Raw genomic sequence first — 22478 nt, forward strand, 5'->3', positions numbered from 1 at the left:
CCCTCCAAACAACTCTCTTTATGCTGTTTACGGCAAGACAGCCCTCTGCGCACGGCTGCGCGTGCGCCCCACCCACCAGCTTCAGCGCGCTATTTAAAGCGTGTACACAGCAGCAGCGCGACATCAGTGCGAGTGCAACATCAGTTACGATGCTGGATTAATTCATCTCTGCGTTGGATTATTGTTCTTATTCAGTATATTGAAAATCAACTCAACATCATAATATGATCAAATGAGGTAGAAAAGTTGCGAGTTATAATCAATTTAGGATTTATTTAGACATTTTCAATTCGAGCAATAGCTATAATATGACTCCATTGCAGCTGATTAGAGTTTTGATAGTGGCGTGTGGTTGCAGTCTCGCGATTAGCGCTAACTTGACTCTGGATAATGAGATTCAGTCCAGCTTCATCCAGCGGCGACTCAAGAGCCAAGAGCGCAGAGAGATGCAGCGGGAGATCCTCTCCATCCTCGGGCTGCCCCAACGGCCCCGTCCCCATATCCACGAGAGACAAACCGCAGCTCCCATGTACATGCTGGATCTGTACAACGCCATCCTGGAGGATGGAGGGCAGCGCAGCGGTTATGCGTACTCTTATGAATCGGTTTACACGACCCCGGGACCCCCGATGGTGACCCAGCAGGACAGTAGCCTTCTGAATGATGCAGACATGGTGATGAGTTTTGTCAATTTGGGTGAGCATTTTATAATATACAATCATTTAAATAGATTATATATATATGCTTGTCAGAGAACTCCAAAGGAATTCTGATGGATTGATACTGAAATGTTGATCATAATTTGGAAACAATTCTTAATCTTAAGGGATCACGAATCCACTAAGAATCAAACAGTAAATCTGAAGAAATAAAGGTCTTAATTGACCCCTTTAAGATAAGTTAAGGATATACTGTTAGACCTTACCATGGTTTTTCTACAGTAATATATTGGCTTAACGGTAAGCTACTGCAATCGTTGTGTACATTTATTTACTGATCACTGTAATTGGCTGAGGTATATTACTGTAAAATATATAAATTGTATACTAACTTGCTGTAAATATCCCATACGTTATTAATTTTTATATTTGATTCTTATTCGTATTATATACAATTAATTATTAATAATAAAGAAAACATTTTTTTTTTTTTTTAGTGGAGCATGACAAGAATAAGGGAACTGGATCATGACATACAGTAATTCTGTATAGTAAAACATTAAAGAGATAGTTCACCCAAAAATGTAAATTCTGTCATTTACACACCATACTGTCACAGATTTCAATGACTTTCTTTCTTCTGCTGAACACAAACAAATATTTTGAAAAGAGTATCTCAGCTCTGTAGGTCCATACAATGCAAGTGAATGGTGGCCAGAACATTGAAGGTCCAAAAAGCAAATAAAGGCAGCATAAATGTAATCCACACGGCTGCAGTGGTTTAATCCGTATCTTCAGGAGCAGTATGATAGGTGTGAGTGAGAAACAGATCAATATTTAAGTCCTTTTTTACTATAAAGTATCCTCCCTGCCCATTAGGTGGCAATATGCATTCACCAAACACAAAAGAAAAATATTTTTAGGTAAAAAGGGCTTAAATATTGATCTATTTCTCACCCAAACCAATCAAATCACTTCTGAAGACATGGATTAAACCACTGGAGTCATATGGACAACTTTTATGCTGCCTTTATATGCTTTTTGGACCTTCAAAGTTCTGGTCACCATTCACTTGAATTCCATGGACCTTCAGAGCTGAGGCAATTTGTGTTCAGCAGAAGAAAGAAAGTCATACACATCTGGGATGGCATGCGGGTGATGAAATAACCAGAGAATTTAAATTTGTGGGTGAACTGTTCCTTTAAGATTAGTAATTTATAAAACAAATTCCATTAGCATTTCTTTGGGATTATTTTCTTTTGAAAACACTAAATCATTTTCATTAGTAGGCTAATTTGTTATTCATTACAAAAATAAAAATCTATATCTATTTATCAAAGTTTAGATATGTTATTAATCATACAAAATGTAATTATTGTTTTGGAAATATCTTTAAATGTCTCTATTAACCAAATCAATCAATATATATATAAAAAAATGTAGGCCCAAATCTTAAGAAAGTAGCTTTCCATCAATCATTTTATGAACATATACTGTGAGTTTTTCATTCCACCACATGTAAATATTTAGCCTGTTATTTCTGCCATCCCTAAAATGATGCACATCTACATAAAATAACTAATGCAAAATAAGGAATTCGGTCACCATAATTAATTTTGATTTGATTGACAATTTGACTCGATTAAGGAATTAATCTGTTTGAATTTGAAGTAATTTGAATATTCAGAGAATTCAGCTTCTGCCTTTGCTACATTTACTTTTTCATAACAAAGTTATTTTTGAGGACAAATATTCAGTTTCCACAGAATCCCTTGAAAGCTCTAAGACATGGGTTTTAAAAGGGCTTTGTTTCGCATGACTAGGATTTAGGGAGGCATTTTGAACTGTGCTGAGGGCAACATACTTGGGGGTCACATACATCATCCAAATACGAATTGCTGTCAAGACAGCAGTGCGTGCTAAAAGTGTGAGATTATAGTGTGTGTATGGTTCAAAATGATGAAGAATTTTTCTAAGATGGAACTTTGATTTGTATGTGGACAACAAATGCAGTTGTGTGGAATTCAAGATGCAAAAATGTTTGCTTGTGTGTATTTATGCAAGTCCAGAAGGGCACACTCCAGTCAAGGAATTCTTTGAGTGTTATTGCATTTGTTAATCCCAATTCTTGTCTTTGTTTCTCTTGGAAACCGAACTGTGAACAGTGTTCCAAAGTGCTGAAAGTCTCCATATAGCATCAGTCCTTTTCATTACTAATGACAGCTGCTGCTGAAACTATGCTATTTTTAATATTGGAAAATAATGTGTTGACTGAGCTCTTGGGTGTTACAACTTACAAATTCTGAGAGAGAGTAGAGATATGATGTTTTTGAATTTGTATGTGTTGGAGTGGGTGATCGGGCTAGTAGCACAGGGTGTTTTCTCTCTCATGACTGGCAGAGTCATTTCCTCCTTCTGAGTTGTGTGACAACGCTGGCACGCCTGTAGAGTGGACGTTTAAGACCACACTGAAGTGAATTAAAGTATTTCCCCAGCCTGACCATAAGTTCAGAATTAAAGGTATTTCCCCAGCCTGACCATAAGTTCAGAATTAAAGTTATTTCCCCAGCCTGACCATAAGTTCAGAATTAAAGCAAGTTCTATCTATCCATCCATCCTTGTTTGCACAGAGGTTTTGATACTATTAAACAAACCAGACTCGATCACATGTTTTCTACAAAAATATAGACAAACACATTTTCCAGCAGCCTAACTGTGACTTCATAGAGCAGCTTGTGGTAAAAATTACCTGACTCCCATTTTCCATGTTTCACGTTCAAGTTTTACAAAAAATGTTGATGCCCCTATGCTGTTTTTCATGGTAAGAGTCAGATGTTCCAAAAGAGGTTGATAAAGATATACTGTAGATTGGATTGATTGTTTGGCCTTGAACATTTCACAGACATCTGCTAGGCATCTTGCCCTAAATTTGAGTGTTTGACAGAGCATAATGCCGCAGCAGACACCAAATCAGTTTACATTTAAGACATTACAGTAAGTCAACCAAGATTATTGTAACCAAACCAAAATGAATAGTGATCCCTTATGTGAATTGTTACTCCAAGTTCTTTCTAGATCCAAATGTAATGTAGAAGCATGCACAATAAGCAGGTTACAAATCCACCTGTTTATGTTCATAAGCTGATTTTGAGGAAAGTAAGCAGACCTTACCTAAGATTTCTTGCCTTTGCACCAAAAGCTCATTAGTCCTACCAATTCGTTTTTCAGCTCTCTCAGAAAACACATTTGTCTTGTCTTATGTTTAGCATTCAACCTTGAATAGAGACATGAGAACATTTGAATTTTTGATCACAGGAAGTAGACCAATGGAGCAGTCATAGCTTTATTGCATACAGTCAATAAATAATGCATAAATCAATGTGTGATCTTTACCATTAACCATATCCCACAATCAGGGTTGGGGAGTAACGTAATACATGTAACAGGAATACGTATTTAAAATACAAAATATAAGTAACTGCATTCCACTACAGTTACAATTTAAATCTTTGGTAATTACAACGCAGTTATGTTCAAAAAGTATTTTGATTACTGTAGAGATTACTTTGCATTTTATTGTAATTGTTTCACTTAATATTTATTCCTTTCAGATGGAAAACATTTATACATATAAATGATGCGATCAAAAGTGTATTTGAACAGCTGTGAAACACTTTCTTATGATGTGTTACATTCATGCGAGAAGTAAGTTTGGAGCAGAAGAAATATAAATAAACCTTGTGTAAATTGTCATCTTTACGCTAAGCTAAAATGCTATTTCTTGCCATTTTACATGCACATGTTACCACGATTTTTTATTTTCAAGAAAATTCGCATTTGATCGTAATTTCTTCTTTCTAGTAAGACCTTTGATATTAGGGCAAAAACTGTATTCTTGATAATAATTTTTTTATTGTTTTCCTGTAAAAATATCCTTAAAAAAGGTCAATTTGATTTATCTTGTTTTAGAAACAACACTGCATATGATATATTTTTTTTTCAGAGAATGTATTTTTAACATGTGTATTTTGTCTTACTTTACTGGCAGAGTTTTTATAGTCAAAAAAAGTGAAAAAAATCTACCAGTGCTGAAGAAGTAATCCAAAGTATTTACAATACCTTGAGTAATTTAATTAAATATGTTATAAATTATATTTCACAGCATGTTTTCTGTAATCTGTAGTGGAATACATTTAAAATGTAACCCTCCCAACCCTGCCCACAATGCAAGTGTTATAACCATATCCCACAATGGAAAAGGCCTACATGGAAAAAAAAACGGATTTTGTGGTGAAGTAAAAAAAAACAGGAAAGATTCAGTACTTCCTACTATTGAATAAGTAAGTCTAAGCGTGAACTTGAAACTCTAAAGTAAATTCTACATTTGTACTCCATTCAAGCATGTAAAAACGAATGCTCTATGTCAGGTGTCGGCAACCTATGGCGAGAGAGGAGTAAACTATTTTATTTATATAAATTCAGCATTCCAATCTACACCTTGATGTATTCCGTCCTCATGATCACAAAGCATGTTTTCATCAGCTTAATGGGAGGAAAAACACTATTAAAGTGTGAAGAGACTCAAGCCACATGAGTCGGCAGCAGGGCTGGACTGGTAATCTGGCATACCGGGCATTTTCCCGGTGGGCCAATGTTCTTTTGGGCCGATCAGGGGTGTAATGGCCATCGGGAGAACCAAGCGGGCCGGTGGTCCGAACGAGCCACGATAAGCAACAATGAGCCACCGCGTTATGCAGAACGGACTACAAAACGACGCCGTGATATGCAGAGAAGGACAGCGAACACCCCCACCCCTGTGTCAACAGTTGGGCCAGTTGCCATGTAAAATCCCGGGCCGATTTCTCTTCCCAGACCTGCCCTGGATGGCAGTGCTTCACTTTCGGTTAAGTCCGCTTTGCTTCGGCCAGGCTGCGCGGATGACAGCCAACATTCCATGTTTCATTTGTTTCTTTTTGCTTTCAGAACAATATCCCAAATTGGTGTAATAAGGAAAACACCATTATTAATTCTTGAGATTTCCAACCCAGCATACAGCTACACCCTCCTTAAACCATGGTCACATTCAAAATTACATTTAAAAGATTAAAAGAGAAAACATAATATATTCAAAATATAAATTAATCATGGAAATAAATCTCATCACACTTTAATAGTGTTTAGCCTCCCATTCAGCTGATGAAAACAAAAATAGGCACAGTCATTGACCAGGAAAATAATAAATGGCACTCATTTTAAAAAAGGTTGCTGACCCCTGCTCTAACTTATAAGTAAATAGTATTTATGATTGATTGTTATCTTTACAATGCATCATCATGTATCAATCCTAAAGTAGAAAACCTTGTCATATGTATTCGCTAATTTGAGTACATTTCACTGGCAAATAATAGAAGCTAGTGTTCCCAGCATGCACTGGGCTTGAGTAATTAATGAGCTTTCATGGTTTTACTGTATGCAAGTTTATTTACACAGTTTTTGATTTAGTTGTTATGTTTGGTAACTTCTTGTTTTCTCAAAAATGATCTGTTCTTTATCAATAATTATCTGTTGATTGTTATCGTCATCGTATTTTATGCACCAACTGTTGAGTTCTGTGTGTACAGCTCTGTGTTTTGATTCTATTGCCAGTAATGCAAGGTGAGGTTGTCTAGTAGACTACATAACATGCAATAAGCTGCCCTTTGGAAAGCTTCCATTTATCATGTGGTACATATTTTAACGTGTTTATAAGGAACGTTTAAAATATATAAGAAGTTTATTTAAGTACCATGTACATCAGATTTGTAAATGTAAACACATCAAAATCCTTACAAGCTATTATTGCCTCCATAAAATATTTTTTTTTTCTGTCCTCTGTTTAATTGCCTTCAAAAAAATGACTCACTGTTTTGAGTATGCACATAGTGCTTCCTTCAATAATCATGCACACACAAGATTACAAGATGTTGGAAATGATTATAACACATCGCTATTCACCAGCACACGATGCCATGAACTCACAGGCAGGATGTGCATAAAAATAAGAATAATTGTCATGACCGATTCCCTTCATACCTGTGGGAGGTCAGGCGTAGCAGTCGGGGTGTTGATGGAGGTACGAACAGATTGATTGTAAAAACAGCACATTGGAAACCTCTAGGAAATGTTCGGTACATGCCACCACCATCAGACTGAAAATTCTGAGAACGTGAAATTATGAGAACACTGGGTTAGGGCATGGTGGAAACAGCATGGAGGTTAAGTTGGTGTCGGCCAAGACTTCATTACGAAATCTTTTTTTTTTCCACTCTCTCTCTCTCTCTCTCTCTCTCTACTCATGGAGATTCTTTATTTTAGCCTTCATTGCTGTTTATGGGTGTGTGTTAACAAAAACATATGCCAAACTGCCAGCCAAACAGTATAAGGGGCCTACTCTGCTGGGGAAAAACACAGCATTTCTGGTCAATCAGCTGCACCATCTAGGTTTTGCTGGTGAACACTATGGCTTTGCTGGTCAACCAGCAAGACAAGACCAAACTAGCACTGGCCAGCATAATCTAACCTAGCATGGGAATTGAATGCTGGTTAAAATGGTCTTTTTAGCAGAGTAGGGACAGCTTTAACCCAAAATGTGGTCTACATGTATATACATTTATTATTTGTGAGCAGTCAGATATTGCTATAGAGGCCTTGAGACGTTTATCCTTCACTTTAGGGCTGCATGATTATGACTATTGTTGATTGTTTCCCTTGATATTGCAAGTGCGATTAATTTCCTCTTTACCTTACATGAAATTACATTAGAAAATGTAACAGAAGTAGACCTAAATTAAATGCAGTAATTTACACTTTTTATAATTAGTTAGGCTAATTGTGGCAACTGTCATTGTAATCGCAATTATTTATTTGATTAATTGTGCAGCCATCATTCCCTCTGTATCCTAAATTAAATTAAAGTACTGTGCATAACAGGTCTCTCAGGTTAGTGTTGCTAGGAGTCTCCATTTGAGCCAACGATATACCATCTGAACAAATGTGTATATTGCGTATATGTATGTGGGACAACGTTGGTTTCCGGACCAAGCCTTTAACAGAGCTTTTCTTGTGGTTGGCACATGTGTGTGATTGAAGTCTATAGTGGGTGGGTGCAGAGCCTGTGGTTTTTACTCCAATTTGAGTCCCCAGGGGTCCCCATTTCTCAAATCAATCACTGGCTTATGGAAGCAAACATTTCTTTTTTGGACACAGTGATGTGGGTGAGGCAATCAAGCGTTAGCGCTTAATGTGACTCCAAAGCAATTCTGACAGGATGAAGTCTGGGTACGTTGACTTATGCTGTGGTTTGAGTAAGTTCTCATTGGTTTGTAACAGAACTCAAATTAAGTCAAATGAGACAAAAGCCTGCAGTGCACATTCATACTGAACCAAATCTAGATGACTTAGAGGACAGTTTTTAACCAAAGGTACTATCTTATATCAAAAAGAGTTGGGGCAGAAAATGTTACACCTTAAAGCGAAAATGTATGCAAACTAAAACCTCGGTCATCATTCACGCACCCATTTTACTCATTATCTCATCATGTTGTTCCCAAACCTGTATGTCTTACTTTCCACAGTGAAACACAAAAGACGAAAGCAGAATGTTAGGGACTGATATTGTATGAATAAAGGGTAACACTTTAAAGTAAGGTTCTATTCGTTAACATAAGTAAATCCATTTGGTATCATGAACTAACAACAAACAATAATTTTTTATAAACATTTTTAAACATGGATAATATTAATTTCTAAATAAACTTTTGTTCATTGTTCATTTTTGTTAGTTCATAATAAATTAATGTTACAATATACAACTTTTACTGTTCAAATTAATTCTGAAACATAACGCAACAATGTGAAATGAAGTTTGAGTAGTGCTTAAACAAATTCACATACTTGCATAAGGTTAATTGCATAGTTTCAGGCCTAAGAAACCATTGTTGGGGTTAATTTTGCATTGGTATAGTTTGCCCAAAATGTTTATATCTTTAATTATTTACACACCCTCATGTTGTTTCAAACCCGTATGACTTTCTTCTGTGAAACACAAAAGGAGATTGTGACAGGGCGGGGCTGGGTCGTGATGCTGCACACCCAGCCCCTAATCAGGCTAATCAAGCCTCAGAGAGTGATAAAGGCCGACTCGAAGCTGCAGTGCTAGAGAGAGAGATTTATGGGCAGCTGTCCGGCACCTTTGTGTGGTTCTCTTTTTTTGTTTAGTTTTTCATTAAACTATTATTTATATTGTCAAGCCGGTTCTGGCCTCTATTCCATTTACCCTTTTACAGAGATGTTAGGCATAATGTAAGGGACTGACATTCACTTTCATTGTATAGAAAAAAGATGAATGGTGACGGAGGCCATATTGTGTTCCATGTAAGAGACAAAACCTTACTGAGTAAATGATGATGGAATTTTCATTTTTGTGTGAACTATCCCTTTAAGAGACTTAAATAGTCCTTCTCTTATCAATGAAGTTACATACAGTATAATGTGCAAATGAATGAGTACTGTATAAGCTGATTCTTCTCTCTCCCTCTCTTCTTAGTGGATTCAGATAAAGACTTCCATCTGTATCATCAGCACCGCAGAGAGTTCCGTTTTGACCTCTCTCGCATCCCAGCTGGAGAAACCGTGACTGCTGCAGAGTTCCGTATCTACAAGGACTTTGTACATGAGCATTATGAAAATGAGACATTCCATGTCAGTGTGTTCCAGGTGCTCAAACAGCAGCCCAAAAGGTTTGTGACAAAATGTTAGTCTATTATAAAACAAAAATGTGTTTGACTATTTGTACCACAAGACTGCCTAATTTAAAGTCAACATGAAATCAAAATTGATCCTATTGATTTCCTTAAAGGGGACTGTAAAGGGAACAATGGAAAGGAGGAGGCGAGAACCGGCTTGGCAATATAAATAAATAATAGTTTAATTTAACTGAACCAAAAAGACACTCACATAAACACACGACGGTCAGCTGCCCGTAAACGTTCTCTCTCTGTCGCACCACCATCCGGCCTTTATCCCTTTCGGAGGCTTAATTAGCCTGATAAGGGACCGGTGTGCAGAATCACCACACGGCCCCACCCTCCGCCCTCTCACAGGGACATATTATGCCCATTTTTTACACAATGTAATATAAGTCTCAGGTGTTACAGCTCAAAATAGTTCACAGATTGTTTTGTAGCCCTGTTCCAAACAGGCTGTTTTAGTGTCTGTAGCTTTAAATGCAACTTCTCCCCTTAAATTCTCCCCTGTGCCTTTCCTGCTGGTGCCATGGATACCCCGGTGACAACAATGCAGGAGAACCAATATGGCTACTACTGAAAACACCGAAGTTCAGCCGTACATGTTTGACAAATTTGTGTAACTTTTGCAGGGTTATTTCAGCCGCTTTGCTACGATGGATGATGTGTTGTTCGGTGTCTTGCGCCAACTTTAGCTTTCTCTTTTTTCCATTGTAGGAAACAGTACTACTTCAATAAGCAACACACACTAAGTGCTGTAATGACATTTGCTAATTGCAATGTAGTGACATGATACATTTAGTATAAGGCTCATTTTTTAATTCTGGTACAGGTACTCATGCTGAAACTGTGAAACGATGCCTACAGAGTTGCTACATTACACAAAGCACAATGTTTTCACAACAAGTGTTTTTTCATGCAACGTGCAAACAAGCAAATTCAGAAAGCCAAATTGCAAACATTAAAAAAGTATAAAGTGAGAAACTTATGATTTGCAAATCTGAAGTTGGGTCATGGAGAGCTAGTAATAATCCATCCTTGAACCTTAGCTTGGAAGCAAATCCAGCCTTGTGCTGACCCTCGTTGATGAAGCAGTCTGACGTAAAATGGTTTGAACAAACATTAGGGATTTTCCTATTGTTGTGGGCACATTGCTATCAAAAATAAAATGAATCCACTGGGTCTTCAGTGGCTCAGATGTCGGAAGTACCTTAAGACTCTTGTGTTCGCTCTTGCAGCCATCAACAGAACATTTGGCATGTTTACCTCGTAGCTGGGACATTCTCGAGTAAGCACAAGTGGCTCTAGCGAGGAGATAAATATGGCGGAGTGCGCTGCTCGCTCAGGTTGTAATGAGGGCAGATCTAAGCTACTTGGGCGGATCTCTTCGCCAGCCGTGGGTGGTACCTTTCCCCTTTTGACGTCATAAGGGGCTGCAAACCTGAATGGCACGTTCGGAAAGACTGCTTTTTATTGATGGGGAAAGGAAAGAAATGAGGAGATTGTCTTATTTGTCTTATTTTGTCATATTTTGTGGTGTCTATACACACTGGGGACACATAATTATGTTCATATAAATTGAAAAAGTGGATTTTGCATAATATGTGCCCCTTAAAGGGCCACCTATGGCTGAATCTGGTAGAGATGAGGGAGGCAGACAAGGCACGGTTCCTCAATGCCCCCAGCTCCCAGGCTGGCCTCTTTGGCGACACCGTCGAGGACTTCGCCCAGCAGTTCGTGCCGGTGAAGCAACAGACAGAGGCCATACAGCACATCTTGCCCCAGCGCGGCTCAAGAGAGCGCAACCCGTCTGTTCGCCGAGGGCATTCCTCTGCGGCAAGATGCCTACTACTTGCTACTTACTACTACCTACTACGATCCCAGCTCGAGCCTACTACTTGCCCATGGCGTAGAGCCCCCGGCAGGAGAGCGACGCCCCACGCTTCTCAGCCGGCCACCAACACCCCTAAAAGTTCTCCCAAGCGGCCCTAAGATGGGCCACCTGAGGAAGGAGCTGACTACAGGAACCAGGAGCTGGTGTACAGACCACTCCCTCCCCCGGTGGAGGGCCGGGAGGTAAATCTTTTGTTCCAATCTTTTCTGTTCGCTGCACCCCGCATGGGTTGTTGTACCCACATTGTCAAGAAAAGAGCAGTTTCTTCTCTCCTCAGGTTAGATCGCCAGCGTTCTCGGTCACCGCCCCCACGGCCACCAAAAACTGGCCGATTGCAGCCTCGTGTCCCTCTTGCCACAGACAGAACTGTACCGCTGTAACGGCCGGGACCTTGTCTCAGCTCCTCAGCACAAAACCTGAATGAACTTGCCTGCTGGCCTCCCTTTATACCCATATGTCAAGGGCAGTGGCATCAAAATTCAACTTGCCAATTCTCATTGGCCTTTTCTCGAAGACCTGAAGGTGAATCTGCCTCCCAAGAGTGACCCCTAGTGTCACTTCATCTACACAAAATCTCGTTCCCTCCATCAGGGAACGGAGGTTACGACAGTAACCGAGATGTTCTCTGTTAGCACATATGCCATTGAACTTCAAATAATCCTTTAAATTGTTTCATCTTTAAGTGATCTTTATTTACTTTATTTAACAAGTCATCAAACATGCCTCTACAAGTGATAAACCATATGCGCCACATCGGAACCGGGCCTGCATTTAGCTGGCAGCTGCATTGACATGATTGCAAAATAACAAGAGTCCTTACTATCTACTTATCTTTTAATTTATTATTGAATGGTAGTGAGCCTACTAGCTCACCTTTTGCTGTGCTACCATGTTCGCATAGCACATCCTTTTGCTTTTTGTCAATGTGACGTGTAAGATTAAGGAATCTTTGCTTACTACAGTCTCTCCACAAACCCTTTCGATTTCCACGTTCTTAACTTTGATTTATACTTTTCATTTACAGTATGTAGGCTATAAGGTTTGCAATTTCACTAAAACAATGTTTGAACTTCCTCAGACCTATTGCTTATTTCGTAGTTTCCCAAACCAGCATATCACGAAGTGCGTTCTGGGTTGAGTGATCAGCCCTGAGCGAGCAGAGTGGAATCTTCAAAAAGGCGCTCTCCGCTCAGATGGAATTATCAACATTCCGCTCAATGCTCCGCTTACATGCTCTGATACGGAATATGTAAAAAAGAATTAATGTCTTTTGATATGTTCAATTTGGTTAGGTTTTAATAGCGTGGTATCCAAAGGCCTCAAGGCATCATAGTGAAATGAGATGAAACTTATGCCACCACCCACACTTTTTAAGCCTAAATGGGAGGGATGGACACACACACACACACTGATTTGTCTATTCAACGGTACCTGTCTAGTGCCAGGGCTCCCACTGAATTCCTCAAGCTGATTTACGGTGTGGCTGCTAACAGTCAGTGAGAGCGGCTGCCATTACACAGCCATTACTGTCAATTATTGAAATGTAGAGTTCTCAGCTGAGAGGAGGAACTCCTACCCCAGACATTTGGAGAAACACCCCACTTCTTCACCCGAAATGATTTATCCCTCTTCATTCTCTCATTCTAGATCACACCTGTATTTTTTGGACTTTTCCAAAATGTTGTTGCTTGAGCAAAAGCCAGTGCTTGTAATGAAAAGTCCATCAACTAGGGCTGCAACTAATGATAATTTTGATAATCGATTATATAACGATTATTAGAACAATTATTTGACTATTCGGGCGATTATTGCATTGATTAGCTTTTAACCGATTATTCAGCTTGTGCCCCAACATAAAAGGTTGTATTAAACTTGCTTACTAACAATAAAGAGGTCAAAATCATCTTTTAAGAATACCTCTAATTGACATTCACTGAATTAAAGAGGAAAAATACTTGTTATCAAGTGTTTTTGTCTTGTTTTCTATTTAAAATTGTCTAAAAATCCTTAAAACAAGATACATTTACTTGATAAGCATTTTTAAGAGAATATTTAATTATACTTGCTTTAAGAGAATATATCTTATGTATTTTTTCACTCGGTTATACTTCTGTGAGGGCAGTAAAGACAAAATATACTAGACGCTATATACTATATTAAAGATCTGTTCTCTTAAAGCAAGTCTAAATATCTTATATGCTGCTTCTCATGTGAATGCATCTTTTTTAAAGGCTTTTTAGATATGTTCAAGTATTTGTATTTATAATATTATATTCAACATTCTCAAATATTTTTTCTTCTTCTACAGTATAGCTGCTAAAGAACATGTATGTTGGTGTTTTAGATATTTATATTGGAAAACAAGCCAAACCATTTTGTCACAGTGTATAATGGGGCGAAGACTACTCTCTCTCACCTTTCTGTTCACTTTAACTCACAAAAAAAAATCTCTCTTATTAATAAAGCTGTGTATTGCCAATTTTCTTCACAATAATAAATGCACAGTTACATACACTCACCTAAAGGATTATTAGGAACACCATACTAATACTGTGTTTGACCCCCTTTCGCCTTCAGAACTGCCTTAATTCTACGTGGCATTGATTCAACAAGGTGCTGAAAGCAAATGTTGGCCCATATTGATAGGATAGCATCTTGCAGTTGATGGAGATTTGTGGGAAATGCACATCCAGGGCACGAAGCTCCCGTTCCACCACATCCCAAAGATGCTCTATTGGGTTGAGATCTGGTGACTGTGGGGGCCATTTTAGTACAGTGAACTCATTGTCATGTTCAAGAAACCAATTTGAAATGATTCGAGCTTTGTGACATGGTGCATTATCCTGCTGGAAGTAGCCACAAGAGGATGGGTACATGGTGGCCATAAAGGGATGGACATGGTCAGAAACAATGCTCAGGTAGGCCGTGGCATTTAAACGATGCCCAATTGGCACTAAGGGGCCTAAAGTGTGCCAAGAAAACATCCCCCACACCATTACACCACCACCACCAGCCTGCACAGTGGTAACAAGGCATGATGGATCCATGTTCTCATTCTGTTTATGCCAAATTCTGACTCTACCATCTGAATGTCTCAACAGAAATCGAGACTCATCAGACTAGGCAACATTTTCCAGTCTTCAACTGTCCAATTTTGGTGAGCTCTTGCAAATTGTAGCCTCTTTTTCCTATTTGTAGTGGAGATGAGTGGTACCCAGCGGGGTCTTCTGCTGTTGTAGCCCATCCGCCTCAAGGTTGTGCGTGTTGTGGCTTCACAAATGCTTTGCTGCATACCTCGGTTGTAACGAGTGGTTATTTCAGGCAAAGTTGCTCTTCTATCAGCTTGAATCAGTCGGCCCATTCTCCTCTGACCTCTAGCATCAACAAGGCATTTTCACCCACAGGACTGCCACATACTGGATGTTTTTCCCTTTTCACACCATTCTTTGTAAACCCTAGAAATGGTTGTGCGTGAAAATCCCAGTAACTGAGCATATTGTGAAATACTCAGACCGGCCCGTCTGGCACCAACAACCATGACACGCTCAAAATGGCTTAAATCACCTTTCTTTCCCATTCTGACATTCAGTTTGGAGTTCAGGAGATTGTCTTGAGCAGGACCACACCCCTAAATGCATTGAAGCAACTGCCATGTGATTGGTTGATTAGATAATTGCATTAATGAGAAATTGAACAGGTGTTCCTAATAATCCTTTAGGTGAGTGTATATTATGTTCAATAAGTCGTAAGCTATCACGTTATAATCTAGCTGCATTAATTGTGTGTGGTCGAGGGACACGTGTCCCCATGACAGAATGTGCATCAGCCGGGTGCAGTTTCAATCGCTCCCCATTAGATTGTGACACTTCACAAAACTAATAGAAGAGGTGCTGACCGCACAGAGAAATGCAAGTTTCGGAGTTTGTAGTTATTTACATGATCTGCTTTCTTATTATTTGAAATGTAATAAAGCTATAACGCTTTAAATATAACTACATTTAAGATGTAAAGCCAGGGTGTTTCCTTTAAAGAGCTCCGGCTCCACTTATTCCACAACAAGAGTGCTTCTGTATTTGCTTATTTGGTATTTTTGTATAATTCCCTCATACTTTGTGATCTACATCACTTGAAGCTGTTTTGATAGTTTTAGAGTGTTTAGAGTGCATCTGGACTGTGAGCTGTGTAATTCTTCCTCTATTGACTATTCGACAATGACAATTTTTGTCGAAAATTTTTCTTGTCGTTAACACCGACTAATCATTTCAGCCCTACCGTCAACTGAACACACATTACCTCACTGCATTTCTAGTTTAGTGCCATCTATTTTTTATAAAAATTTTTGCCTCAGTCTTGTCAGATTGAGTTGTTGTTGTTGTTGTTGTTGTTGTTGTTGTTGTTGTTGTTGTTGTTATGAAAGCTTGACTTGGTGTGGCCTCTGACGCAAGTCCAGCAGCTTTTAGGGGTTGAACTGCCAGATCACGTATCCAGCCCCCAGTCCTGTCATTCTGTGTGTGGATCCCACCTGAAGAAGTCCTCCAAGTGACAGACTGTCTCTCATTCATTCTTTGCTGTTTGTTCTAAATTACACAAACACCCTGTGAAGACCACCCATTGTGAATCATCCTTCCTACCCCTCTCCCATTGTTATCCAGAGATGCTTTGCCACATTGATGCTCACAGACAGCAAGGTGACTAGACAGAGGAGCATAAAGAGCTAGTCTATCTGTTGCCCTCAAGGTCTGAAATCCTACCTGTAAGCCAAGTCATTGTTCAAGAGAGTCTAACAGAGTCCCCCTGTTTTCATCACCAGAGGACAATCTGATCTCTTTTAAGAGGCATCACATTTAATAAGAGAGAAATTTGACGCTGTCTTGGGAACATGTTGTTGCCTGTGGACCTCCAGCAGTTCAGTTGTTTTTGACTTTCTGAGCTGTATCAGCCAGACCTCAAACTCTTATCTCATGGAATAGAGCTCATTTGGTGATATCTTTATTTGAGACGGACAACAAGTTCTGGCATGAGATGGCATTATTATGCGAAGCTTCTCATTTCTGCAGTTGTCTGCTTGTCATCTACTTGTCTGCAAAGAAAACCTCACCAAGGAATCACGATACTATTAGTAACTGACATTTGACAAGATTATGCATCATTAATGTGGATGATGTGTTACATTTGAAACCACACTGAAGGGTATTCTCATTGAGGGTTTATATTGTGAGGCACATTTTATTGAAGCAATATGCTGGAAAATGACATGAAATACATCATTTAGAAGGTGTTAGTGGTTCTTCCTAGATCATACTTGAACAAGGACATATAGTCCTTATGAAGTATGTCATTTCTGCACCACTAGTGCCACCAAACAGAATTGCAAAAATAAACATTGTTTTCAAAACAGCTTTCTAAATATGCCCCCTTTATGCCATTGATCAAACTAACTGATAATCCCACCCCAAACTCATGCCATTCAATGTTATTTTCTCTCTTGAGACAGGTCGCTCAAAACAGAGACATTTTCATAGTGCTCAGAGACACAATGTTTACAGTTTTCAAGAAAATTGAACCTATGAATGTTTTATTTTTGGCTGTCTCTGCATATTAAAGAGATAGTTCACCCTACAATGAAAATTATCTCATCATTTACTCGCTCTCATGCCATCCCAGATGTGTATGACTTTAATTCTTCTTCTGAACACCCAAAAAAAGATTTTTAGAAGAATATCTCAGCTCTGTAGGTCCTCACAATGCAAGTGAATGGTACCACAATTTTGAATGTCCAAAAAGCACATAAAGGCAGCATAAAAGTAATCTATACGACTCCAGCGGTTTAATCAATATCTTCAGAAGCAATATGACAGGTGTGGATGAGAAACAGATCAATATTTAAGTCCTTTTTTATGACAAATCCCCACTTTCAGGTTCTTCTTCTTTTGTTTTTTGGTGATTCACATTCTTCATGCATATCCCTACCTACTGGCCAAGGAGGAGACTCTATAGTAAAAAGGGCTTAAATATTGATGCTTCATGTCATATCGCTTCTGAAGATATGGATTTAACCACTGGAGTCTATTGGATTATTTTTATAATTTCATTATAAAAATTTGGTCACCATTCACTTGCATTGTGAGGACCTATATAGTGGAGATATTCTTCTAAAAATCTTTGTTTGTGTTGAGTAAATGATGAGAGAATTTTCATTTGGTATAGGGGAAAATATTTTTACACCGAAAAAGTAACATACTTAAGCTTTAGATTTTGATGCCACAGACATGAATAACACAATAGCAAATCAGAAAACACAACAGCAATTCAGTCGAAATGGAAAGGGTAGGTACCAATTGCTTCTCACTTGATTGGCTGTGTGGAGAACACCTCCTTTCCTCAGGACTGGTTCTCTGACCACTTGTGCAATTGTTTCCAAGTGTTTATTCTAACATAACAAACACTGTTATTTAAAAAAGCATTTTCTCATTGTAAAGGTTGCAGTAGACTGCTGGTGTGATGCCTCACTTTCTACATTTGAAGCCAGCATGTCCAATTATGAGTACAGTGTTAAATTATTTTAGAAAAAGAAAAATACTAAAAGGTTGTAAAAGGCTGCTCTTAGATATGCTGACTTACTCTAAGTGAGATTCTCCCAAGAAGTGGAATTATACAAATACAAATATTACATTATTTAAATAGTAATAATAAAAAACAATGTAAAATAGTCAATCAGACCACTGGCAGCATGCTACAACCATTGTAATGTAAAAATTACATCTTGGTGAATTTTAGAGTTTTTTTTTTTTTTTTTTTTTAATAATTGAACACTGTATCCGTTTAATTAAATATACTTGGAAAATCTATCCATTGGCATCAACTGGAACCTTAAACATTTTTATTTTTTATTTTAATTTTAAACAACAGTGTTTAGAACATGCAAATTGAATGAACGCTTGGATGCCACCAAAGTTTTTGCACAGTTTGTGGGCTTAAAAACGGTCCCTTACGCACCAGATGAACCATGAGACCATAGATGAACATTGTACCTAAAACTAACTTTTCCCATTCGCTGTTTTTAATCTCAGTGTTACAAAGTTTCCTGTTACTATTTTCCCGAGAGGGAATATACTCCAAATGATTTCGTTTTTTAGGCAGTGACCTTTTGGCATGGATTTTGTATATAATCATTTAATCAATCCGGAGGAAAGGACTAGGTCTCATTCACATCCAATCAGGTGAGAAGCTATTGGTACCTACCCTTTCCATTTCAACTGAATTGCTGTTATGTTTTCTGAATTGCTGTTGTGTTTTCTGAATTGCTGTTATGTTTTCTAACTTGTTGTTTGTTTCCGGATTCGTTATTGTGTTTTCTGATTTGCACTTTTGTTAGCGGATATGCCGTTGTGTTTTATGATTTGGTAATGTGTATCTGAATAGTTATTTTGTCTTTGGATTTGCTGTTGTGTTTTTAGATTGGTTGTTTTGTTTTGCACTTAACAGCCATGTACAAAATGTTTCAATGGGTTATATCATAAACTTACATTGAAGGGGAGACCCAAGCCATATCCAGGAACCAGATTATCTTGGGGGTGGGCTCTATTTATTTGTCACCACCCTGGGCACTAGTAACATCCTGGGCAAAAATATTTTCATTGTTTCAGTCGTCATATCCACTTTTTCAGCTGAAAGCCACTGTTAAGTATGTACTAAAGAGCTTGTCACCACTATTGACCCATATGTGACCTCTTCTGTCCCCATGTAGGGAGTTCTACCTGCTGGACTCGCGAGTAGTATGGGCAGTGGAAGAGGGATGGCTGGTATTTGACCTCACAGTAACCAGTAACCTCTGGGTCATAAACCCAGGTCAGAACCTGGGACTACAGCTCTCTCTGGAGACAGCACATGGTGGGTTTCTGCAAACTCAAAAAATCAAGATCCATAGAACACAAATGTTTCCAAACAGTCTCACTATCATAAACAGTGCCATAGCAGTATATCTCTCAACTAATGTAACACTGACCTACATTTATATAATTCACACAAATTCATAGAGTGCTTATTGCTTCAACTCACTTTACTGTTATTAGCTAAATCATTACAATCAACTCTGTGCCTGAACGCTTCAAAGTTCATCTCAGGATTAGAATCTAAATATTTTAGTGAAACTGCGTTTGCAGCCCATTTTACTTCCGTAATGTGGCACATTTCTGAGTGAAATGGGATATTTATTGAGAAAAAACTTTTAAGGGACAGACAGGACTTTATTTTATTAATTTAAAATGTATTTGCTCATGAAAAGTGGCCAATACATACCAGAATTAATCCATGTGGTTGGAGGGGAGGGGTTGAAATTTAGGAGAGATTTCGGACATCAGCTGAAGAGAAAAGTCGCTTCAGTGGTGGTGGAGCAAGTTATTCAATATTTCTAAAAGATTACGAAGAAATAATTTTTTTGTATGTGCACTGATGAGCACAACAAGACCAGGAATGTACAATAGGAAATACCATTTTTATTTCATGTTGACTTATTTCATCATGCAACTCACTGTTGCCCTCTGTTGTAGGTGAAAGTATGAACCCCAGGAGAGCAGGGCTGGTGGGCAGAAGTGGACCCCAGGATCAGCAGCCGTTTATGGTGGCGTTCTTCAAAGCGTCTGGAGTCCACCTCCGCAGTGTCCGCTCAGCATCAGGAAACAAACAGAGGGGTCACAGCCGCTCTAAAAACACCAAACCCGGTGCTGCACCCAACAAGGTGGCCCTAAAGACAGCTGAATTCACAGGTAAAATTCAGAGTGCAATTGTTAAAGTTTGATATTAGCATGTTTTAGCATGTTTTTTAGCTAGTTGATTGTTGTAATGACCTGGAGCTCCACCAACTTTGAGGCCAGCAGCTAATTTTGTTTATGTTGTTCAGTCAGTCAAGATCAGTCAACATGGCGTGCAGTTGTTAGGAAGCTGGTGCAAATTTGCCTACATCTGTATGATCGTTCATTTTCCAAGAGCAAGTCATGCATTTCTTTTTAAATTAGACTACAAAAGGAATCAAATCTATTCAAATACTCTTAAGTACCCATTCACTCAAGTGTTTTCTGCATTGAAAGCCATTCACACATATGTCCAGAGTAAGGTATGCCTATTATCATTCTTTTGTCTGTACTCTGCCCATTAACTCTCTTTTATACACCAATCTTTGCAGTAGTATCAGTGTCATCAAAAATCACAATAACAGAGTGTAATCGGCGCATATTATGGCCGTATACAGAGTGCTGGTGCATTAGCATCATTAACCCATCGATAACGCATTTGAATGTAACATTAGTTAAGGTTTTAGTGAGAATCCTCATATTTAAATGCTCCTCTAAACACCTCCCTCAGCAGTTTGGCGGGTGTCTGAATGTTCACAAACAGTATACCCTTGCTCTGCAACATTGTTTCAAACTTCTTTTTACCCCTGAATGAAAAATAACTTCTCCGGAAGTATATTGGGCCTTTACTAACAAGTTCTTCCTTCTCTTGTTTGGAGCACATGCTTTTTCATCGCTCTAGCATGTAAATAATGTAAGGCAGTACTTCTCACCGATAGTCTGCCAATATTGTGGTATAAACAATACAGCAGAACCTCTAATGGTTGACCCAGTTCTACCATCACATAGTAAATACAGTTAAACTGCTTAGCCCTTACAAAAAAACTGTTTATCTGAATTTAAATGTGCTGCATATTTATCCTTTTACCTGTTCCCTCTAGATGGGGCTAGCATTGACCCCAAACAAGGCTGCAAGAAACATGAACTCTATGTCAGTTTCAGAGACCTGGGATGGCAGGTACAGTGATGAACTTCATCTGTTTCTTAGTTTCTCTCTCCATCAGAGCCCTCTTTCATTTCATGACTTTATCTTTCTGCCTCTAATCTGTCTCATATCTCTCTCTCTCACATTTCCAGGATTGGATCATTGCTCCAGAGGGTTATGCTGCGTACTACTGCGAGGGAGAATGTGTTTTCCCCTTAAATTCATATATGAATGCCACAAATCATGCTATCGTTCAGACATTGGTGAGTATTACAGTCATCAGTAAACCTAGATGGAATCTATGGATTGTCATATGTTACATGTTTTTCCACACAAATTTTAGGGGGCAATTACAAATCCTTGGGAATGCATTTAAACTGGATAAAAAGTGCTTAACATAGCTGAGGGTACTCCAAACTGATTAGTAGCTGATAACCAAATTTAGTTAAAATATTTAAAGTTGAATTGTATAATTTCTTTGGATGTTAAAACAATTTCTCATATCCCAGAGACAACTATAAGTAAGCCATTCGTATAGGTTGATTTTTCTGAAAAGTATGAACATTTCTGTTAGCATACATTCTGTGTAGGCCTGTTCATGAGTTAACAAAGATCAATATCACTATTCTATATTTGACTGCAATGGTTATAAATTGACTCCATCCACTTCAAATCTTGTATTTCTTTTGTCATCCTAGGTTCATTTCATTAACCCAGAAACAGTCCCAAAACCCTGCTGCGCTCCTACTCAGTTGCATGGAATCTCCGTCTTGTACTTTGATGACAGCTCTAATGTTATATTGAAAAAGTACCGCAACATGGTAGTCAGAGCCTGTGGATGCCATTAAGTCACTACTACTGCCCTTGGCAGTGCGAAATGGTAGGGACTAGGGGTGCACCGATCGGTCGACCACCGATCAAAATCGGCCGATATTCGTCTTAAATACGTTATCGGTGATCATGTCTAGAATCAGGGCCAATCTTTTTTGCAGCATGCAAGAAATCACCAATATGATGCTCCTTTAATGAATGAGCACTTGCTCAGCCCTTGAAGCATGACCGTGTGGCCGTTGGAGGGTAAGTTGTTGGTAATTCTAAGCATTCATGAATTTAAACTTTAAGACATGATGTAATTCACATGAATATGCTGTTTTTGTTTAAAAAATTTGTAAGAATTACACATGTATGAATATTAAGTTGCCCATTTTCTAGAGTCAAAACGGTAATTATTCGGACTCATTGCACAGTAAGCAGGAAGAGGATAAAGAGGCTGCTAACGGGTTAAAAAACTAATTAAACAACAAATAAACATGCAAATACAAATCTGAGTGCACGTGATGTAATGGGAGTCGTGGAAATCAGATGTTG

The 22478-nt window shown here is 38.6% G+C and overlaps 1 protein-coding gene across 1 annotated transcript; it reads left to right on the forward strand.

The window, feature by feature from the left end:
- Positions 1-308: 308 nt before the first annotated feature.
- LOC127626022 (bone morphogenetic protein 7-like) lies at positions 309-21958 on the forward strand. The gene is made up of 7 exons (XM_052101528.1): positions 309-696; positions 9244-9436; positions 19084-19226; positions 19886-20101; positions 21067-21143; positions 21263-21373; positions 21809-21958. Exons 1-7 carry the CDS (start codon positions 309-311, stop codon positions 21956-21958), a joined length of 1278 nt encoding a protein of 425 aa, XP_051957488.1.
- Positions 21959-22478: the final 520 nt, after the last annotated feature.

Source organism: Xyrauchen texanus, chromosome 32 (genome assembly GCF_025860055.1).
Source record: "Xyrauchen texanus isolate HMW12.3.18 chromosome 32, RBS_HiC_50CHRs, whole genome shotgun sequence".
Classification (NCBI taxonomy): domain Eukaryota; kingdom Metazoa; phylum Chordata; class Actinopteri; order Cypriniformes; family Catostomidae; genus Xyrauchen; species Xyrauchen texanus.